The sequence below is a fragment of the Lynx rufus genome, unplaced genomic scaffold (assembly GCF_022079265.1).
Source record: "Lynx rufus isolate CCGP_SWC_20201006 ecotype Redwood Valley unplaced genomic scaffold, mLynRuf1.p SCAF_28, whole genome shotgun sequence".
Lineage (NCBI taxonomy): Eukaryota > Metazoa > Chordata > Mammalia > Carnivora > Felidae > Lynx > Lynx rufus.
In genome coordinates this window covers 2,608,985-2,632,632 of record NW_025814843.1, presented here as the reverse complement: position 1 = coordinate 2,632,632, position 23,648 = coordinate 2,608,985, and the positions used below count along the sequence as shown (strand labels likewise).

General features: G+C 42.2%; 1 protein-coding gene across 7 annotated transcripts in view; it reads left to right on the top strand.

Moving 5' to 3' along the window:
• The window catches only part of ULK2 (unc-51 like autophagy activating kinase 2), a 94,700-nt gene that overhangs the window by 53,536 nt on the left and 17,516 nt on the right, over nt 1–23,648 (top strand). For 5 of the 7 annotated variants that reach the window (XR_006964163.1, XR_006964164.1, XR_006964162.1 and 2 more), the window contains exons 15-22: nt 2,073–2,210; nt 5,459–5,604; nt 7,747–7,827; nt 9,691–9,977; nt 11,342–11,529; nt 11,940–12,043; nt 20,507–20,656; nt 21,978–22,186. Coding sequence is in view for 3 of the 7 variants with exons in the window: in XM_047090041.1 (XP_046945997.1) it covers nt 2,073–2,210; nt 5,459–5,604; nt 7,747–7,827; nt 9,691–9,977; nt 11,342–11,529; nt 11,940–12,043; nt 20,507–20,656; nt 21,978–22,186 (1,303 nt within the window). In the remaining 4 variants the exon portion in view is untranslated. The remainder of the gene's footprint in view (nt 1–2,072; nt 2,211–5,458; nt 5,605–7,746; nt 7,828–9,690; nt 9,978–11,341; nt 11,530–11,939; nt 12,044–20,506; nt 20,657–21,977; nt 22,187–23,648) is intronic. The other 2 variants (XM_047090044.1, XM_047090043.1) reach the window with 2 other exon arrangements.

Below are 23,648 nucleotides of genomic sequence, written 5' to 3'. Positions count from 1 at the left end.
CTTCCCTCTCCTCATCCTGGGCTTAGGGAGTCAAGTAATGGTTAAATATTGATATTAATATAAAGCTAGACAGAAATTTGGCTTCAGTGGTCTTAGCTAGCTGGTGCTCTGGGGATTTCTCCTGGGAAGACTTTGTAGACTGAGCAGGTCTGCTTGAAGGTTCTGTCCAGAGACTGTCGGAGACCACATTTCCAGAACACCTGTCATGGCTGCTTATCTCCTCATATGCTGGGAGAGGATTGCTTAGGATTCCCTGAGAGAGGTGCTTTGAATTATGTATGAAGTTGCTCAATTTATATCATAGGGTACTCTTACTCAGCTTCTAATTTCCCTTTGGTGAAAAGATATTAGAACTTGACGATGTATATGTTAAAAGAAATTCCCAGATGTACTTGCTTCACTAAGTCTTTACTAACTCATTGAATTGAGACAGTAGGAATGAACATTTGTTCATTCACATTCTGATCTTTGATGGCCGTGCTGGCTATTGTCTTACTGAGGAACTTAGGCTCTCAGGCCTGTGCGAGCTCTGGGTTGCAGGCACCACAGTTGGTTAATGAAGTCTTGTAAACCTGTTTAGTTTCCGCTAGTTTTTGGTTTTGTTTTGTTTCATTTTCAGGTTGTAGGTAAACTTCACAATCAGATATAGAGATATTAAAAACACATTATTGTATTTAAAAGATACTTAACATTACGCTTGACACTAATGTATGTGTCAACTGTACTTCAATATGGATGGATGGATGGATGGATGGATGGATGGATAAATGAATACACGACAATGAGAATTACCTAAATGGAAAAATAGAGTGAGCTTATAGACAAAAAGCTAGAAACAACAGTCCTGACTGTAGCGTGGTTCACACTAAAGGTTTAGTTTTCTTGCAAGATGAGAAGTCAAAATAAATAGCTGTTGTCTTCGTTTCTTTGGCTCAAGGAAGTTGTCTCCAATTCTTTTGGCCTGTTGTTCATAGTTGAAAGGTAGTTGCTGAAGCTCCGGCAAGCATACCCACAGTCCAGGCAGGAGGAAGGAGGAAGAGTGGATCGAAGACTTCCACTTACATCTCATTGACCAGGAAAGATATATGACTACTCATGGCTGCAAAGGAGTCTGGGATGTGTCATAATTTCACTGAGCAAATTGCCATCTTCCATAAAATTTGAGTTCTGCTAGTCAGAAAGAGTGGGTGAATGGATATTGGAGAAAGCAACTAACATCTCTATTAGAGATGAGATTTTATTTAAATATGAAATGCTCTAATATTTCAAAAGCTCTAAAGTGACACTTTAGATGAATATCATATTGTTTGTTAGATAAGTATACAGTCTCTTGATATCTGTAATATTGTAATTTGAGAAAAAGTATTAGATTCATGTGGCTTTTTTGGACTTATAGGAGGACAGAAAAATGAAATAAATCATCTTTTAAGGCCCGGTATTGTCCCTGATGTGTCAAGACAGGTTGCAAATTGAATTGAAAGTCATCCAAGGACATCCTGTTTCTGAATTTATGAAAATCAAGGGGAGAGGCTGTTACAGAAACCCAGTACTAACACCTCACCATGTGGGCCTCAGATCAATAATGTGCTTTGAGAGTTGCACAGTGTTGTTTGCAGTCTTTTTAAAAGTCAGAAGTTCTTTGGGAATGCTTACCGCATTCATAACTTTTGTAAACATTCCTGTCATCTTTGCTCATGAACTTCCTGTTCTTTTACCCAGCATATTGTCCTAGAAATATTTTTTTTCTCTCACATAATAATGAATAGCAGAATGTGAGCAGATGAAACTGAGCTTTGCCAACCTACGGACTTTTCCTATTGTCGTAGAGGAATGTTTTTCCAGTTTTTGTTAGAATTCTTCATCCTCAATAAGCATCTGAATGTCTGGAGAGTCTTTTAAATGACTAATGTGATTTTCTGTGCCTTATTTTTTTGAGATGATCATTTTTTATTCACATAGAAGCGATTGTTTGGCCCCTTCTAGAATCTTCTCTAAATATCACCAATGTGTCAAATGAAAGAAAAACAGGCTTACTTGGATTTCTTGCCTTTTTCAATAAATTACGGTTGCAGGCAGTGCCAGCCTACTGTGTCCCCTCACAGTGAGACAGCACCAATTCCGGTCCCTACTCAGATAAGGAATTATCAGCGCATAGAGCAGAATCTTACATCTACTGCCAGCTCTGGCACAAATCTGCACGGTTCTCCAAGGTAAGCTAGCGTTCTCTTTTCTTCCTTTTCTTTTAAAAAATGTGTTGTTATTATTCAAAGATCTGTTACTTTCCGGGGCACCTGGCCGGCTCAACTGGTGGAGCATGCGACTCTTGATCCGGGGGTTGTAAAGTTCAAGCCCCACGTTGGGTGTCAGGATTACTTAAAATTAAAATCTTTAAAAAAAAAAAAACATTGTATCCTTAGAAATAGGAAAGAGACTGCATCCATAAATTGGTACAAAATGTTTTTGAAAATAATCAAAATCAAAAAGACCTCTTGGATGTTATAAAATATAACTGAAATAGATAAAAATAAATGTTGGAAGACAAAGTTGAGGCCGTATCTGAAATAGGTGAATCAAATAAAGAAGGTGGAAACTATGAATAAAATATATTCTTCAGGGGTGCCTGGGTGGCTCAGTTGCTTAAATGTCTCTTTCTCTCTCTCTTTTTTTTTTAATGTTTGTTTATTTTTGAGAGAGGGCAAGCGTGAGCCTGGCGGGGCAGAGAGAGACAGACAGAGGATCTGAAGTGGGCTCTGTGCTGACAGTGGTGAGCCTGATGCAGGGCTCGGACTCAGGAGCCACCAGATCATGACCTGAGCCAAAGTCGGATGCGCAACCAACTGAGCCACCCAGGCACCCCAGGTGTCTGTCTCTTGATCTCAGTTCAGATCTTGATCTCAGGGTCATGAATTCAAGCCCCACACTGGGCTCCACACTGGGCTCCACACTGGGCATGGAGCTTACTTAAAAACAAAAAAAAAGAAAAAATCTTCAAGTGTTAATTAATGTAGGCATTCCAGAAAGAACAAGTAAAATGGTGAAGAAGAAAATTTCCAGGAAATAATCAAGAGAAAGTTTTCCAGGATTGGAAAACACAAGATTTTAGGTTAAAAGGGCCCACCTAATGTAGAGCTCAGTGAATGGAAGAAGATTCATAGGATGTAAACTGAGAAAACTTCTACAAAGAGCATTTTGGCAGTATCTGTGAAGATTATTAACGGATGTATCTTTTGAACCCAGCACTCTAACTTCTGGCAATTTATTCTATGGATATACAGTCCTTGCCTGTGTATGAAGTTACATATACACAGGTCGTTAATTGTTACAATAGCAAAGGATGAGAAGTAAGCCAAGTTCCCACCAGTAAGTGACTGCTGTAAGGTCCACCTGTGACAACAGAGCACCTTCCATAAAAAGAGGAAGGAAGCTCTCTAAGCTCTCTAATGTGCACTAAGGTAGAAACATTTCCAAGGTATTTTATAAAATGAAACAAGCAAAGTGATAACAGGATTAGCAGTGGTTTTCAAAGTGTGGTTCATGTGTGGCTCCCTTCCAGAAGGTCCATGAGGTCAAACCTGTTTTCATAATGATACTGGGACATCGTTTGCTTTCTCTCACTGTGTGGACATGCACTGATAGTGCAAAAGCAATGACGTGCAAATTGCTGGTGCCTTAAAATGCATCACGGTGGTGGCACCCAACCACACTGTGAGTTTTTGTATATTTTGCCACCAGCACTGTGGTACCAAGGAATGTCTTTAATGAAGCCTGCAAAGTTATTATTTCTCTTTGGAAATCGCCACCTCGAGTGGCATGTGGGCATAAAGCACTGTTGCTGCAGTTCTCTTAAGGAGAAGCTCTCGTGTGATTCAGTTGCAAGCTGAACCATAGCCCCTTTTTCACGGAGCGCCGTGTTTTCGTGAAAGAGCAACTGACAAACTCCAGCTGTGGGCGTCTGGCGGCTCATGAGCCAAGTCTGCCACCACCTAGAAAATAAGTATCGTGAAATGTGAGCTCTTGAGCAAAACTTAGAGTTTTTGAAAACTCTTGATTCACTGCTGTGATCTTGACAGCTTCTGCTATGCCTTGACAGCCACTTCTGTTAAGGTTTGTGGTGATATTTTGGTATGAATGTGACTTTTTGATACCCAGTGATGTGGTCGACATTTGGAATACCAACCAACATTTTTCAAGTGACCGAATGTTTAAAAACCATGCATAGATAAAATACCCAGTCCAGGGGCTCCTGGGTGGCTTAGTTGGTTGAGCGTCCAACTTCGGCTCAGGTCATGATCTCGTGGTTCGTGAGTTCGAGCTCCATGTCGGGCTCAAAAGAACAAGATCCAGTCCAAGTACAAGGGACTTTGCAAAAGATTAGAGTCTAATGTAATGGAGTACAAGATTTCATTGAAGTAGTTTCAGATTCTACATTGCAGCTAATCTTTTTTAAATGTCCATTTGCTGAGTTTTGGTATAGTATCAAAGATGAGCATCACAATTATTTGAAAAGGCTACCAAAATATTCCTCCTTTTTTTGAGGAGGAAGGCTGTATAAGGCTGTATTTTCTTCATGTACATCCCCCCATATGTACTGTGTTACATAAAAGATTGAATGCAAAAACCAGTATGAGAATCCAACTGTCTTCTATTGAGCCAGACATAAGAGATCTGAAAAAATGTAGAACAATGCCACGCTTCTCATGAATGTATTTTATTTGGAAGATATAATTAATTTTCATAACCTTATGTTACATGTAATAAGTTTGTTACTTTTAATGAATTACTAGTTACAAAATTTTTTCAGTTTTAACTTCTCATACAGTAAATATCAATAGATATAAGTTGCATGAACAAAAACTCTGGGATATTCAGTAATTTTTAGGAGTATGAAGGGAACCTCAAACCAAAAAAATTGAAAATAGTTAAATCAAGATGGAAGTAAGATTTTATTTTCAGTCTGTTTGCTTGTGTGTAAATTAAGGAATTCTGGAAGGATATGTTAGAAACTGGAAATAATGGTAACCTTTGGAGTAGGATTGAGGAAATGTTGAGAATCAGGCAGACAGGGTACAGGATGGGAGGGAGACTTCACGCCATGTAATTTTATACATTTTACATTTGTTCCATGTGACCATACCATATATTTTAAAAAATTCTGGGCAGCTCGGTTGGTTAAGCGTCTGACTCTTGGTTCCGGCTCAGGTCATGATCTCATGGTTTCATGAGTCCGAGCCCCACGTCGGGCTCTGTGCTGACGGCGTGGAACCTGCTTGGGACTCTCTCTCTGCCCCTCCCCCACTTGCTCTGTCTCCGTCTCTCTCAAAAAAATAAACTTTTAAAAAAGAAAATTCTATTCCATGGCAGGTTGTCAGGAAGTTTTAGAAAGAAAAAAAAAAAAAACAAGACAGAAATAGAGTCCTAGAACCTTCCAGAGAGGGAACAATTTTATTTTTCTTTTCAGATCTGCAGCGGTACGAAGGTCGAACACCAGCCCTATGGGCTTCCTCCGGCTGGGATCCTGCTCCCCGGCACCAGCAGACACAGTGCAGACAGTTGGACGGAGACTCTCCACTGGGTCTTCCAGACCTTATTCACCTTCCCCTTTGGGTAAGGAGAGCAAAGCTGTTGTTTTCAACTTTTTTTGTTCGCTGTGACAAATCTGACGTGACGCTCTTTATGTCAGTCGTGACGGTGGCTCGCGACGACAGTGACTCTCAGCTGATGGGGAGCCATATCCTTCCCCCAGCTCCACCCTATACCTGGCCCCCGCCTGAGCATCTCTGTGTAAATTTGTTAGGACCGCTACTGGAAATGTAATAATAAATGAGCCTTATGGATAAAAAGTCTCTCCATTGGGCTTGGGCTGTAAACACACAACATCGGAAACCCTAGAGGAAAGTACATGAAAGGCCTACCCACTCAGCACTCCCGATTTACGAGGATCAGAAGACAATAGTGTACCTTGCGTGCTGGCTCGTGTTCTCCAGAGGCCTCCCAGCTCTGGGAGGAAGATGGTAGCGGCTTGGTCACGGATCTTTCCACCTCTCGTGGAAACCGTACTCAGGGCAAGGGGAATGCTAGAACAAGCAGGGACGCAGCAGCAGCAACAAACCAAAAAGCGAACCTTAAACCACAGTTTCGGTGGAATCGAGAGAGAAAGTGCTCCAACTTCAGGATATAAGCAAGAGAGGCCAAAGCCGCTGAGAAGGCAGAGTGCGTGAGAGACCTCACCGGTGTGGTGGGGAGGGGCAGGGGATGCAGAGAGGGCCCGGGCAGCAGGTCTTAAGGCCTCGTGGTGCAGATCCCAAACTTGCCCCCCCCACCCCTGCAAGGTATATGAATGTATTTATGTATTTTTTACTTCTAAAAGAAGAGGGCCCCACCCTCAGGCAAAACGGCTGGAGTAAGAGCGAGGGCACGTGAGGAAATTTCAGGAGGAGGCGGAGTGAGAAGGATGGAAGTGGTGCCCAGGAGCCCTGATTCAAAAAAACACAAAACCATAATGATAATGTTTTTAAAAATTTATTTCTCCACCTCACCTGCAATGGTTTTGAGGCTGTTTCTTAGCTGAAAAATCTTCCCCGAACAAAATCCTGGCCCTCCTTCACCCCCTCAGCAGCGCTTGGGGGCACTTCAGGGTCTCCGGAGACAAGGTCCAAGCCTTATGCTTGCACTCAAGGAAAAGGCCCTTCCTCGGGACCTAAGCGTCGCCTGCCCGCCTACCTACTGGGTCAGTACCTTTTTGTTTTTAAAGACCCATGTCTCCTGTCTGCTTAAACCCCCTGGGCCTTCTCAGCGCTTCCTCCTGTTAGTTTGGGTTCTCAGAGGTGGGTGCAGAGAAGGTAGCTGCAGGAACATGCCAGAGTGACTCGGGAGACGCCTGTGATGGATCTGGGGTCGGGGGGCAGCAGGAATCTGGGGGAGCCCCCTCAGATCACCTTGCAGGCCTGACTCCTGGGAGGGGGAGAGGAAGCTAGGAGGCGTGGGCGGGGACGTCTTGACTAGCGTGAGCTCTCGGAACCTTTTAGCCAGGCCCAAGGGGCGTCCCCAAACACTGCATTGTCCAGGTTCCCTGACCTGCTGGAATGACCTGAATTAGTGCCTCGCCCACATGCGGTCGGTCGTTGTCTGGGAGCAGCCCTGGGGAACTGGCCTTGTCAGGAGCCTCAGGGATGGGGTGGGTGCAGAGGGACAGCAGCTGGGCTGTGAGTCAGCTGTGCCCCCTGCGGCTCCACCCGCCTCAAACACGGCAAGCTCTTGGTACTTCTCTGTCTTAAGTGACCTACCTGTTAACAGGCTTTTTTTCAACCTTTATTTATTTTTGGGACAGAGAGAGACAGAGCATGAACGGGGGAGGGGCAGAAAGAGAGGGAGACACAGAATCGGAAACAGGCTCCAGGCTCTGAGCCATCAGCCCAGAGCCTGACGCGGGGCTCGAACTCATGGACCGCGAGATCGTGACCTGGCTAAAGTCGGACGCTTAACCGACTGCGCCACCCAGGCGCCCCCTGTTAACAGGCTTTAATTTGTTTACGTGGCTTCCTTTCCTGGTGATCTTGTTTCAAGGCAGAGTATAGCGTGCCCAGCACCCAGCACATGGGTCGCTCAGTAAGTGTCAGCAGAAAGAAATCTCTGCCTAATCAAATTTGGTGAACTATGATGTACTGTGCAATTTGTGCATGTGTTACCTGTTTCCGTCCTTCGTTGGTTTTGAATCATTTCTCCTTTTCCCCACTTCCCCGTTCATAGTTGGTACCATTCCTGAGCAATTTAGTCAGTGCTGCTGTGGGCATCCTCAGGGTCATGAATCCAGGAGCAGAAACTCATCAGGTAGGAAATATATTTGGTGTACTAATAATTTTAATCCTGTTGTAAGTGGATTTGTGTTATGTTTCTCTAGTCTTATCAAAAGAATAGAACTGGCATGAAATATTTTATCTGTTATCCTACTGTTTAGAATCTTGGTCTCATATGTTTTAGTGTATCATCCAGTCCACAAAGTATTTCTCTTTGGGTAGATGATTCTTTTATGAAAGTAAGTCTTGGAAGTTAAGTAACTGAGCTAAATTTTGGTCATTGTCACAAAGATCATGAAAATCAATCTAGAAAATGAAATTTCATTGTTTTGATTACTACTATTCTAGATAAGAGCTACCTGAGATAAACAGGAAATAGAGATGTTTATTTGCTTTATTATATAATATGTATATGCCTGAAAAGATGTGTGTAAATCACACTTTTGTAAGTCAAGTTTTATTGTATGTGCATTTGAAGAGTTGGCCAATTAAAGGAATCCTGTGGTACTTAGAATATCACTCTTTTCTTAGTTCTTCATATTTTATGTTTCCCTAAAAATAAGTCTTAGGTAACTTTCTCCAAATCATAACATTTTGCTGTTAATTTTATTTACTTGTGTGTATATATGTGTACATACGTACACATGGGTATGTATACGTGCACATACACACACACATACACACGGCAGTGCCCAGTTCTGAAAGATAAAATCCCAGATTTAGGAAGAGAGTAAGCTAGGAGTGGGCAGCAGCAGCAAAAGCTCTAATTTCTTTTTGGGAAGATGATGGTTATGGGTCACCAAGGAGATTTTTAGATCCTTAGCATTATTGGTGGTAGTGTGGCTTGCAAGAAGCTCCAAAGAATTTGTAACTGACGCTCCAGGCTTACGTAGTAGACCTTGAATTGGCCACAACAAGGTTTGTGTGGTGAATTCTCTTGCTGCTGCCAACTGTTTACCGTATCAAAACCCTATTTCAGGGCACCTGGGCGGCTCAGTGGCTTGAGCATCTGACTCTTGATTTCAGCTCAGGTCATGATCTCATGGTTCGTGGGATCAAGCCCCACATCAGGCTCTATTCTGACAGCCTGGAGCCTGCTTGACATTCTCTCTCTTCTCTCTCTCTGCCCCTCCCCTGCTCATGCTCATATGTGTGTGCTCGCTCTCTCAAAGAAAACCCCAAAAAGATCCTATTGATATGGTGTGCTCTTGATATGGTGTGCCCTTAAGAGGCAAGAATCTGTGGACAAGTGTTTTCTTTGTAGAGAATATGGACTCTTTAGGTTACAAGTGAATTTCACTAATGAAACTGATAAAAAATGAATTATCCATAAAAAAATGAATTAGCTTGTTATTTTTAGACAAGTAAAATAAAATCCTAGAAAACTGTATTATCTAATTTTATATATATATCTCCCCATATCTAAAGGGTTATTCTGGGTTGCTTTGAAAAAAAATTTTTAAGAAAAGTTTCTTTTAGCTGCCACGTGAGAAAAGAGAATAATTACATTGGTATCCCCAAAGTATATATTCATATAAAGAGTAGGAATCATTTTGTTCAATATAGGTTTTTGTAGTTTTAATTAACTTTAACAATTTATGATATAGTTCTCTTTTGTGCTAGTCAGACTATACATTAATCTGAGTTATTTGCTAGCTGCTGATAAAAACAGCCAACATACCCGTCATCAACTTCTATCTCCTGAGAATCCCAATGACTGTGGGCTTGTTACTGTTTTGTAAAAGATGCTTGAAAATAGTCTCTTGCCAAATAAACAGTTTTTTAAATAGCTCCTGAAAAATATGACACTTGTTAGAATTCTCACTTTAAGAATTGTCTTCGTAACCGTTAAGTTTTGCCCCACACTTTGGGTGAACATTGGCTGCGTTCTTGGCAGGTTCTCCAGTGCCACAGGCCCAGTCACCACAGTCTCTCCTGTTGGGTGCTAGATTGCAGAGCGCCCCTACCCTCACTGACATCTACCAGAACAAGCAGAAACTCAGAAAGCAGCACTCGGACCCTGTGTGCCCATCCCCCGCTGGGGTTGGGTACAGCTACTCACCTCAGCCCAGTCGGCCTGGTGGCCTTGGAACCTCTCCCACCAAGCACATGGGGTCCTCTCCTCGGAGTTCAGACTGGCTCTTTAAAACTCCTTTACCAACAATCATTGGCTCTCCTACTAAGGTATGTTTGTTAAACTCTTTTGTCAGTGTTAGGACTTTGTTAAATTAGCGTTTGTTAAATGGAGCATCGAGTGCCGGATGTTGAGCCAAGGTTCAGCAGTAGACCACAAGAGAAATTGAAATAGAGAATTCCATTCCTCTGTCTTGGCACACGTACCTGGCATGCCTCGAGAGGCCACACGGGGACGTGAAGGCAGGTGCAGACGGAGAGAGACAGGACCTGGGGCACATGCCTTTATTAGGGTTCATGGATCGAGTTCTTTGGGGTTCCTGGGCTAAATTGGTCAATTCAAACCAGAAGAATGAGATTCTGGTAAGCTCCACAGGAGTCTTATCTATGGGACACATAAGGGGAAAGCCTGGGAGAGACTTTTGACGACCAGGGCTGTCGGAGGAGTCCTATCCAGAACTTACATTTCCTTGTGACTGTGCAAACCGCTGTCTAGGTCACAAGCTTACATGAGGGGCTCAAGGTCATTTAAGGTCCTGCAGGCCATATGGCCACACAAATTGAATGCAGAGGCAGCAATACTGTGGAGTAGCCCAGCTGAACTCTTGACAGTAGGTCATGAGCTAGTGTATAGTATAGTTAAGTACAGTAGTCCTTACCCCCAGGGGATATGTTCCAAGACCCTCAGTGGACAGCTGAAACCACAGACAGTACTAAACCCTATATGTACTGTTTTTTTCTTATGTACACATACTTACGATAAATTTATAAATTAGGCACAATAAGAGATTAATAATAGCTAATAACAAAAGGGAACAGTTACATATGCTGCAATAAGAGTTATATGAATGTGATATTTCTCTCTCTCTCTCTCTCTCTCTCTCTCTCTCTCTCTCAGAATACCATACTGTGGTCACTACAGTGGGATGTGATGATGTGAGATGATAAAATGCCTGTGTGTTGAGATGAAGTGAGGTCAGTGATATAGGTGTTATGATGCAGTGTTAGGCTACTGCTGACCTTCTGATGATACCTCAGAAGGAGGATCATCTATTCCAGACCAAGGTTGACCGCGGGAAACGAAACCACGGATAGGGAGACTCTTGTACACTAGGGAAAAGATTCGTGGTGAAAACAGCTACAATTTAATGAACACTTGCTGGGTGCCAGGCACAGTCTTAGTTTAGGCACAGTCTAAAGCCACTTTACTTCCTGAATGCTTTATACACATGATCCTACTTAATCCCAGAGAAAGGAAATTGAGGCTACAGGGTATGAACCAACTGTCCAGGAGTGGAAGAGCCAGTGTGTGAACCTGGGTCTGACTTGTGCTTCTGAGCGCCGCACCGCGCAGCCTGACAACTCTGAATGCTGCCCGCATGGTAGTAACTTGCTTTCACATGTTTCTTCCTCAGACCACAGCTCCTTTCAAAATACCTAAAACACAAGCGTCTTCCAACCTGCTAGCCTTGGTTACTCGTCATGGGCCTTCTGAAGGGCAGTCTAAAGATGGGAGTGACCCACGGGAATGTTCTCATTGTCTCTTAGTACAAGGAAGTGAGAGGCAGAAGTCTGAGCAGCAGAACAAGGCAGTGTTTGGCAGGTAAAAGACAGCATTTCCTTCCAGCCTTTGATATGAAAACTGTAATGGTACATATATTTCTGGTATAAAGACAACCAGACCAAATTGGGTTAGTAGCTGGTTTATGCCACACGGTTAATAATATGAACTGTGTACCCTTAGAATCTCTGAAAACCTACAGGTGCTTCCTGCAACTGTGAATACAGAGCTCTCACTGAATTTCCTGAATGTTCTATCTCTGCTTTTTGTTTATTTCAGTTATTGTATTGAAGTTCATCTCTGCCTTGAATTGTTTGGTATCTATTTTTTGTCTCCTTCTTCTCTGACTTCCCGTTAACCCTTTTGTGGCTTGGCTTAAATCCCCCTTATTATTTAAATGTCTGGATTTTTAAAGTATACTTTCCCGTTATTAACGCCATTCTTCTTTTTAGGTCTGTCAGTACTGGGAAATTATCAGATCAACAAGTAAAGATACCTTTAGGTGGACATCAGGGCAGCACGGACAGCTTAAATACAGAACGACCAATGGATATAGGTAAGACAAATGTGGTTTCTTTTTAGGCAGGTAATTTGTGAGTGCATGCGTTGGTTTCCTATAATTGCTGCCACAGGTTACCATAAGCGTGTAGCTTACAACAACATAAATGTGTTATCGTACCTTTCTGGAGGTCAGAGGTCTGCAGTGGGTCTTACTGGGCTAAAATCAGTGTGTTGACAAGGCTGCATTTCTTCCGGAGGCTCTAGGGGAGAATGCATGTCCTTGCCTTTTCCAGCATCTAGAGACTGCCCTCAGTCCTTGCTTGGATCCCTTCCCATTGGGGACCAGTCTAGACTCTGACCTTCTGCCTCCCTATTCGACCTTTAAAGGATGCTGGTGATTACACTGGACCCACTGGATAATCCAGGATAATCCCTTTATTCTAAGGCCAGCCGATTAGCAATTTCAGTTCTATCTGCAACTTTAATTACCCTTTGCCATTTAACGTAGCCTACTTATGGTTTCCAGGCATTAGAACGTGGCCATCTTTGGCTGTGTGGGAGGGCAAGAGAAAGTAATGATTTCACCTGTCTGCTTCTGTTGACTCTTCATGAACCTACTGACCCAGATTTCTTCACCCACTCCTGTCATTTCATCTTCTTTCTCAGCACAACAAGATAGGGGCTCGTTAGGTAACTGGATGATCAACAGCTAGGAGTTAGAAGGAATTCTGGCCCAAGATTGGGTTACGTTGGTAGGATAATACTGGCCAAAGTGAGCTTAAATACACATATGCTCTTGAGCATTTCTTCTACTGTGAGTAGATCCTATAAAAAACGTAGGTCACTGAGATCCCCTGGCCTTTTCATAGTTGTTTCAGGGACTGTTGTGTCCATAGACTCACCTCTAGATTACTTGGACTGCTTGTCAAAAAAATAAAAACAAAGGGCAGGTTGCAGACCATAACCCAGACTTTTTAATCACATTTTCTGGGAATGGATTCTAGGATTCTGTATTTTTAATGAGCTCCCCACATGATTATTATATACACTTAAATTTGAGAATCACTGTTGTAATCTCTTTGTTCTGGTTTTCTCTAGAATTTTTTTATTGACTCTCCCATTAGGAGAAGGAAATATTTCCAAAGAAGGAAATATCTGGATCATCAGATATCTGATTGAACATGGTTTCTAATCCAAAGAGAATGCTCCACTCTTTTCTTGCTTGCATGGTTTCTGAAGAGAAGTCCGATGTAATTCTTACCCTTGTTCCTCTATAGGTGAGGTGCTTTTTCTTTGGCTTCTTTCAAGATTTTTTGCTTTGTCTTGATTCTCTGTAGTTTGAATATGATAGGTCTAGGTGTAATTTTTTTGGTACTCATCTTGGTGTTCTCTGAGCTTCCTGGGATCTGTGGTTTGGTCTGTCATTACTACTTCATATGTTTCTTCTATTCCTTTCCCTTTTTCTTCCCCTCTGATATTCCCATCATGTATATGTTATACTTTTGTAGTTGTCCTACAGTTCTTGAATATTCTGTTTTTGTTTTTGTGTTCATTCTTCTTTGTATTTGCTTTCCAATTTTGGAAGTTCATATTGACATATCTTTAAGCTAACTGATTCTCTCCTCAGCCATGTCCATCTACTGATGAGCTCATCAAATGCATTATTCATTTCTGTTTTGATGATTTTGATGTATAATGTGTCCTTTTGATTCTTTTGTAGAGTTTCCATCTCTCTGCTTATATTATCCATCTATTCTTACATGTTGTTTGCTTTTTCCATTAGAGTCCTTAGCATATTAATCACAGTTATTTTAAACTTCTAATCTGATAATTCCAATCTGCTATTTGTGAGTCTGGTTCTGATGGTTACCCTGTCTCATCAAACTAGTTTTACCTTTTAGCTTCTCTTTTAATTTTTTTGTGTGTGATATGATATATTGGATAAAAGGAATTGAGTTAAATAGTATGAGGTTTTTCGTTTTTCTGGCTAGGAGTTAGGCTATGCTTAGTGTTTCCTGTACCTGTAGGTGTCAGGCTAAACTTTTCTCTGTTGTTTTTGAGTTTCCCTAGATACCCTTCCTTAAATAACATCCGACCTTTGGCTAACTATATATTTTCTCCTAAGAGTTTTATATCTTAGCTCTTACATTTAGATCTGTGATCTGCTCTGACCTATTTCTTGTGGACGATGTGATGTAGGAGTCCAACTTCATTCTTTTGTGTGTGGATATTCAGTGGTTCCTGCACTATTTATTGAAAACATTATTCTCTCTTCCATTGAATTGTTTTGCCAGCCTTGTAAAAAATGTATTGACTATAAATGCATTTATTTCTGGACTCTTAATTCTATTATATCAATCTATATGTCTGTTATTATGCTGGTACCATACTGCCTTGATTACTATAGCTTTATAGTAACCAAGGAAATGTGAGTCCTCCCCCTTTGTTCTTTTCCAAGATTGTTTTGGTTATCCTGGGTCCTTGAGTTTCCAATATGAATATTAGCATCACCTGCTAAGATGAAATTTTTCCCTTGATTCACATGCTTTAACATATGAAAATCAATTAAGGTAATACATAACACTCAATATGCTAGGAATAGAAGTGAGTTTACTCACCTGATCAACCCACAACTAACATCATACTTAATGGTGAAAGATTGAATGCTTTTCCCCCAAGATCAGGAACAAGACAAAGATATTTGCTGTCATCACTTCCATTTTACATCGCATCAGTGGCTTTTGCCAGGGCAACTTGGCAAAAATGACTACAACAATACAACAAACACACAAAACACCCAGCTTGGAAAGGAAGAAATAAAATGACCTCTATTCACAGATGGCGTGATCCTGTATATAGAAAATCCCAAGTAATCCACTAAAAAACTATTTGAACTAATAAATAAATTCGGTAGCATGACAGGGTATAAGATCAATATCCAAAAATCCACTGTATTTCTTAGACACTGGCAAGAAACAATCTGAAAATGACATTAAAAAAACAATTCTATGTAAGATACCATCAGAAATAAAACACTTAGGGGGCGCCTGGGTGGCTCAGTTGGTTGAGAGTCCGACTTCAGCTCAGGTCACAATCTCACAGTTGGTGGGTTCGAGCCCCGCATCAGGCTCTGTGCTGACTGCTTGCTCAGAGCCTGGAGCCTGCTTCGGATTCTGTGTCTCCTCCTCTCTCTGCCCCTCCCCTGCTCACGCTTTGTCTCACTCTGTTTCTCAAAAATAAATACATGCAAAAAAAAATTTTTTTTTTTAAATACTTAGAAATAAATTTAATAAAAGGATAAAACTTTTATTCTGAAAGTTACAAAGCACGGATAAAATAAATTAAAGAAGACCTAAATATGGAAAGAAACCCATGTTTATAGATCAAAGACTTACTATTGTTAACTCCCCAATTGATCTGTAGATTGAATGAAACCCCTGTATGTGACAGGTCATTTTTCTCTTGCTGCTCCCAAAGTTGTCTCCTCGTCTTCAGTTTTTGCTGTTTTACTCTGATGTATCTGGGTGTGGATTTCTTTGACTTTATCTTACTTTGAGTCTGTTGAGCTTCTTGGATATACAGATTAATGTTTTTCTTCAAACCTGAGAAATGTTCAGCCACTATTTACTTGGATTTTTTTTTTTTTTTTTTGTCTCTCCTCTCCTCCTGGTGCTTCCATCATGCATATAATACACATTGTGCATAGGTACCCATAATGGTGTCTCATAGCTCTTTGAGATTCTTTTCTCTTTTCTCCTGATGCTTCAGATCGCACACTCTCTGTAGGTTTATCTTCAAGCTCATGGATTTTTTTCTTCTGCCAATTCAGATCTGCCGTTGAACCCCTGTAGTGAATTTTTAATTTCACTTATTCTTTTTAACTCCTGAATTTGCATTTGAAGTTTTTCTTAATAATTTTTCTTTGTATTCCTATTCTTTATTTGAGGAGACATTAATGTCATACTTTAAATTTTTTTTCTTGGGGCATGTGTGGCTCAGTTGGTTAAGCGTCCGACTCTTGATTTTGGCTCAGGTCATGATCTCACAGTCATGAGATCAAGCCCTGCATTGGGCCCTGTGCTGGGTATGGAGCCTGCTTAAGATTCTCAATCTCTGTCATCCTCTGCCCCTCCCCAGCTTGCACATGCTCTCTCTCAAAAACATTTTTTTTTCTTGAGTATAGTTGACATACAATGTTACATTAGTTTTGGATATACAACATAGCAATTCAACATCTCTATACATTATGCTCTGGTCACCATAAGTGTAACTACCATCGGTCACCATAAATGCTATTACAATATCATTGACTCTCTTCCTTATGCTGTACCTTTTATTCCCATGACTTACTCATTCCGTAACTGGAAGCCTGTATCTCCCTTTCCCCTTCACCCATTTTGCCTTTCCCCCTACCCTTCCCCTCTGGCAACCATCAGTTTGTTCTTTGTATTTGTAGGTCTGAGTCTTCCTTTTTGTTTATTCGTTTTGTTTTTCGGGTTCCACATATGAATAAGATCATTTGGTGTTGTCTTTCTCTGTCTGACTTGTTTCATTTAGGCAAAATACCCTCCAGGTACATCCATGTTGTCACAGATGGCAAGATGCCAATCCTTTTTTATGGATGCATAGCATTCCACTGTATAGATAACACACACACACACACACACACACACACACACACACACACACCATTTTCTTTATCTAGCCATCTGTTGATGGACACTTATGTTGCTTCCATATCTTTGCTATTATAAATAATGCTACAATAAACATAGGGGTGCATATATCTTTTTGGTTTAAAAAATTTTTTTTAAATATTTATTTATTTTTGAGAGAGAGTGAGCATGGACAGGGGAGGGGCAGAGAGAGAGGGAGACAGGGAATCTGAAGCAGTTTCCGCACTGTCAGCACAAAGCCCCATGTGGGGCTCCATCCCACAAACTGTGAGGTCATGACCTGAGCCAAAGTTGGACACTCAACTAAGCCACCCACATAAATGGCCCACATAAATCTTTTTGAATGAGTGTTTTCATTTTGCTTGGGAAAATACCTAGGAGTGGAATTATTGGACCATAGGGTAATTCTATTTTTAATTTTTTGAGGAATCTTCATACTGTTTTCCACAGTGGCTGCACCAGTTGACATTTCCACCAGCAGGGCGTGAGGGTGCCTTTTTCTCCACATCCTCACCAACACTTGTTATTTCTTGCGTTTTTTTTTTATTTTAGCCATTCTGACAAGTGTAAAGTTTTCCTTTACTTTTTAAAGTATGGTTTCCTTTAGTTACTTGAAGATGTTTAAAAGTGCTCCTTTGGGGCGCCTGGGTGGCGCAGTCGGTTAAGCGTCCGACTTCAGCCAGGTCACGATCTCGCGGTCCGTGAGTTCGAGCCCCGCGTCGGGCTCTGGGCTGATGGCTCAGAGCCTGGAGCCTGTTTCCAATTCTGTGTCTCCCTCTCTCTCTGCCCCTCCCCCGTTCATGCTCTGTCTCTCTCTGTCCCAAAAATAAATAAACGTTGAAAAAAAATTTTTTTTTAAAAAAAATAAAAAAAATAAAAAAAAAAATAAAAGTGCTCCTTTGAAGTCGGCTAATTTTGACATTTGAGCCCTCTCAAGGGCAGTTTCTGTTTATTTTTCTTCATGTGTGTGGTCACTCTTTTTTTAAAAAAATTGTTTCTTAATGTTTGTTTATTTTTGAGAGACAGAAAGAGTACGAGTGGGGGAGGGACAGAGAGAGAGAGGGAGAGGGAGACAGAACCCGAAGCAGGCTCCAGGCTCCGAGCTGTCAGCATAGAGTCCAACGTGGGGCTCAAACCTACAAACCACAAGATCATGACCTGAGCCAAAGTCGGATGCCCAACCGGCTGAGCTTCCCAGGCGCCCTATGTGTGGTCACTCTTTACTGTTTATTTGCACATATCACATTTTTATTGTTGAAAACCAGACATTTTGTATAATAGTTCTATAGCAGTTCTGAATTCTGACTCCTCCAGTCCCTTACCCTTTGGCTTGTTGTTTTGGGCTTAATGTGTTTAGTCTTGTCTGGACTCTTCCCGTGAAATCTGTAGGCCTGGTAGTGTGAACCCTCTGGCGTCGGTCTTCAGAGAGCAAGCTTTGGCCATGTGTACACTTGCCCTGGGATGACGGTGGCTTTGACAGGGCTCTCTTCCACTCTTTCTTTGGTCTCTCAGGCTCTCCCTCTGTCGGTACCACAGCCAACTGGTGGGCCCTGCGGCTTGCCCTCCGAGGGCTCTATTTTTGACAAATTGTGTTGGGTGTGAATTGTTCCGGTCTTGTCTGATTAAATGCTGGCCCTTTTGCAGAAGTAGTCTTTGAAGCCAGTCTTCTTTCAGCCTCGTTCTGACCACAGGAGGGCTCTTCTTAGCTGTCTCTCTCCCTGGTTCTCTCTATTAACCTTCTAGATGGTCTGTTTGGTAGCTTGTTGCTCTCATGGAGCCAGCAGCCTCCTCATTTGTTTATCACCAAAATCTTCATTGTTTTTTTTTTTTTTTTTTTTTTTTTTTTATTTTTGCGACAGAGAGAGACAGAGCATGAACGGGGGAGGGGCAGAGAGAGAGGGAGACACAGAATCGGAAACAGGCTCCAGGCTCTGAGCCATCAGCCCAGAGCCCGACGCGGGGCTCGAACTCACGGACCGCGAGATCGTGACCTGGCTGAAGTCGGACGCTTCACCGACTGCGCCACCCAGGCGCCCCAAAATCTTCATTGTTTTTGACAGTGCACTCAGAGAACTTTCTCGTGATCTGTTTCAAATAAAGTCCATTTCCTTGGGGAGGATTTCAGAATTCTTCGTTCCGTGTCTCCACCACCGTGGAAAATCCTGGGCACCCTTCTCTAGAGCTGGGTGTGAGGATGCTGGCCCATTTCTTTCAGAGTGACTCCCTTGCTTTGTGACCTGGGTGCTGGGTGGGCTGGAAGCCTCTGGTCTTTTTGGCTTGCCTCTCTCTACAGGCCCGAGACCTCTGCTCGACAAGTGAACTGAGGTGAGGGCAGTAAAGCTCTAGCATTTCATCTACGCGCCCCGGTTCCACCCTCGGAGTGGGGGCTGGGTGGAGACACAGGTTCTTACTGAGATGTGGTAGATATTCTTGAATAAATGTTTCATTTCCTGCATGCCCTCAGGACATTTTGCAGCCGCTTTAAGTGGTTGTTTTTTGAGAAGTAATTTCCACCAGTTACGGTGTGTCACCGAGGAGCAGGTCTGCGATGCCCCTCACACACTGCCCCTTCTGGGAGTGATTGCTCTGTGTGCTCTCTGCCAAAAGTCAGTCACTGGTTGTTGGGACCGTTTTTGAAAATAGCTTTTTTGAAAGAGCATATTATGTCTCGTTCTCCTTCACAAATAGATTTAAATTTATAGGTTGTGTAAGTTCTACATGAATATATGTTCTGATTTCAGTCCGAGTTTGTGGATGTGAAACCAGGTTTTTCTCCTTAAACAATATTTAGGCAGAAAATGCATATTTGATTATTTTTATTCTCTTTTTCTTTTCCATCTTCCACATGAACTTTATTGTCAGCATTTGAAATTGCACATTTCTCTAATCATGAAATTTCCTTTTCTGAAAATAAAAACATAAGCCCTAAAGAAACAATAGGATCATTGGCCCTTAAAATATACCCATGATTATCTTTAAATACATGTATACCCAATAAAATAACATCATAACAATGTTACAGAAAGAGAGTATCTGTGTCGTTTTGTACATCTTGTGTGACAATAGGTGCTATTTAACTGATTCCCACTTACTGTTCCCTTACTCCCTAGAAGATTTTCATGAACTGTCTGTTCTGTTAATTAGATGCTTCAAGTTTGTCATGCTCTGTTGTGGATCACGGACACTGATGGCAATTTTTTTCTGTGTCTGGTTCAGTGTTTCTACTTTTAAATCTGTGATTTGCCTCCATCCTGTGACCTCAGAAATGTAATGTTTTCGAGATGCTTGGATGTGAAAAAGCTTTGGACGACTTCTGTTCATTTGCTTTAGTTTGGTGGAGAGGGACTTTTCTCCTCATCTTCCTTTAGCCCACGCTAAGCCCATCAGGCCCCTCCGACATTGGACCCACCTCACACCCCCCTGACAGACACACGGCTGCGGTTCCAAGGCGCGTGCTTCGACTCCACTCTCTCTCTCTTTTCAAGCTCTTACTCTGTGGAGACTCCTGTTCTTCCTTCAGCTTTACCTCACGTTTTTATTCTAAGTACTTGGTTTCCACTTTTTCAAATGACCCTCAACAGGCATGACTGCAGGTCACATACTCTGGAAGTTCACGGAAGTGACTCTGCATCCAAGGCTTTGGGGTAAAGAAGATTCACAGCTGTGAAGAGATTACTATAAAACACTATTAGTGGAGACCTACGTTGCATTTCTGATTTTAAGAGTAATGCTTATTGAAAAAAAAAAAACCCTGATATAAAAGTACAGGTCTCCCTATAATCCCAGCCCCCAAAAGAAACACTATCAAAACGATGTAACATCTTGTGACCTTTTCACCGTAGCCCCCGCAGGAGCTTGTGGTGTGGTACTGGCACCTCCCATAGGAACAGCAGCAAGTTCCAGGGCTGTCCTGTTCACTGTAGGATCTCCTCCACACAGTGCCACGGCCCCCACTTGTACCCATATGGTCCTTCGAACGAGAACAACCTCAGGTGAAGCATCGTCTTATTATGATTTTGGCTAGTGTTGGGAGCACAGTGTTCTGTTGATGGCTTAATGGTGTGACTGAGCAAGTCCCTTGACCTCTCTGGACTTCAGTTTCTTTACCAATGACATGGAGATCATCATTGTCTTTACCTTAAAGGGTTGTAAGGTATGAATGGGACCTTATTTGTGGGAGGGGGAAACTTGATAAAATAAAAGTACTGTATATTTACAACATGCGATATTACAGCGATACAATCGAAGTGCGACTTCTCCATGATGAAGCAGCTATGCCTATATGGTGCTTCTTAGCTTATATTAAAGGCTTAACTTAGTACGTTTAGTACATGTTTTGAAATGGTAGATGGTTGTTTGTCTTTGCTTTGTCCTTTTAGAAACCTGAGTCTTACCTTTTTTGTACCTTGGGGCCCAGTCTTTGCACTGAATCCTGTCTGCATTGAGATAGGTCAATAGATTGGTTTTATCATCCTCCATACTCTACACGTAGGTCATTAATACCCTAAATGAAGAAAGCACTTAGATTGGACTTGAAATGAGTTCTCATTTGACATCATCTTCTATATTGGACCGTGGGTTCTCTGAGTTCTCTTACACTGAGTAAGTGACCGATCACGATGTCAGTAGATTCGTAAGCAAAGGATTGTAAACAGATAACGAGAGAGGAGGTAGAGACAACGATCTTGTTCTTCGGATTATTAGAAGTATTAAGTAATAATAAAATACAATTTTCAGAAAGTAACGTTTTTTACCTGTTAACTAAGCCAACACTAAAAGACTGACGCCCAGCGTTGCTGAAGGTTGGCGGGATCGGTGCGCTGCCTCACAGCCACTACGTAGGAGGCCGTGAGGCGGTTGTCCCCAAGGCTGTAAAAGCGGGGGTCACATTGCTCTGTGGAAATCCCACTCCTGTTTACACCAGCACTTCGGAGTATTGATCACAAACGAGCCTTTCAGAGGAAGGAAACGCTTTGGATTTCATTATAGTGTTATTTGTGATACAAAAATCAGAAATGGTACAAATCTTCCGATAATCGTTAGCTATAAAAATTTAGTGAACTGCTCTGCACCGACCGCATGTTGCAGTAAAGACTACGGAGCAACAGGGAGAGATGTGCATGTCGCAAATTAGTTTAAAACGAGCCATGATGATGTCTATGGAATGTACGTATAAAAGAAGAACGGAGGGGAACTTGGAAAACTAAAACCCAGGGGGTCGGTGCCTTTTCTTTTAACATTTCCTTTGTTCCTTGGATGGTGGGCGCAGGCGCTCACTGCGGGCCCTGCGCCGCATGTCCTGTTCTCTTGCAGCGGGCTCCAGCGGCTCCGGAGGCTCCCTGTGCTCCGCCAGCGGCCGCGCGTGCGTGGGCTCCCCGCCAGGGCCGTGCTCGGGGTCCTCCCCTCCGGGAGCGGAGGCGGCTCCCGGCCTGAGATACATGCCTTATGGTGCTTCACCCCCCAGCCTAGAGGGGCTCATCACCTTTGAAGCCCCTGAACTGCCAGAGGAGACACTGATGGAGGTAGAGAAGAGACCCCTGTGGCGTGTCGCTGTAATGTCGAGAGCACGGAAGAAGGTTCTAGCAATGAGGAAAGGGCGGAATACACAAAAGTTCTGAAGCTTTTTTCTTCTCTTTAACTCACCTTGTCCTTTTCTCCTTGAAAAACATTGCTGATGTGTTTTTAGAGTAATGTTAACAGTGACACTCATCCAGAACAAGCATTGGTTGAGAGGGAGTGACACATGGAGGTTTTTTTTTTTTAATCTGAAGTTTATTTGCTAGTTATGGGATTTGTAAAGCACAGTCTTTGTCCTGAAACCGTAACTTTTTATTCTCACCGCTTGCTTTTCTTCATAAGATAAAAGCAATACACTCTGGCTTATGAAATAATAAAGCATAATGCCAGATTAGTCGCACTGAGAAATAAACCTGCCAAGCAAATGCTCACATTTGTAGACCAGCACCCTCCCTCGGTGGAGCCAGTTCCACAGGGAAAAACGCAGCCTAATCTGAAGCACGCTGAACACACGTTCAGAACGACAGAAGTTAATTTTGCGACTCCAAAGACTGTGCCAGTTCAGTTCCTCAGACTCGACTCCAGGACAGCACCCAGTGGCCTACACTGTGTCCTCAGTCCCGATTACAATGCTGACTTAGCTAGCATTTCAAATTAAAACGATCAGTTCTCCGGGCCAACAGAGAACAAATTCCCTCTCCATGCCGGACCTCCAACTAACGTTTTTATTTTGCATGAATGAGAATTAAATATTTCACATAAAAGTTATAAAATGTTGCATGCAAAATTTAGTAGTGATTTTGTAGAAGTTTTAGTTGTGATTTTGAAAATATGTACAATCCAGTCCTAAGATTGGGAAGGCAGTTTTCAGAGTTTTTTCAGTTTCCATCAAACTAGACACAAATTGTGTTCTAATACATTTTCCAGTGTATTGGAATGTACAGTCCAATATGCTGTCAGAGAGCAGAGAGACTTTCAAAAGTTAATTGGTTTATTCTCCTTTTTTTAGGAAAATGATTCTCCCTTTTTCATCATAGAAGGAGAATGAGAAGCTTAGTCTTATTTGAGCTTTCAAAAAACATTTATAGCTAAAAGCACATCTCAAAACAACATTAATTTAGGGTGCCTGGGTTGCTCAGCCTTGGCTAAAGTCATGATCTCAGGGTTCGTGAGTTCAAGCCCTGCAATGGGTGAGCACGCGCCTTGCTTTGGGTGAGCCTCACTTCTCTCCCTTTCCTTCTCTCTCTCTCTCTCTCTCTCTCTCTCATTTTCTCTCTCTTTCTGCCCCTCATGGGATTCTCTCTCTCTCTGTCTCTCTCTCTCTCTCTCCCTCTCCCTCCCTCCCTCCCTCTCTGCCCCTGGTTCACTTGGGCCCTCTCAAAAAAAAAACAAAAAAACAAAAACCCACATTACTTTTAGAATGCTCATTTTTTAAAGCATGCTGTTATGGCTATACTCCCCTCTTTA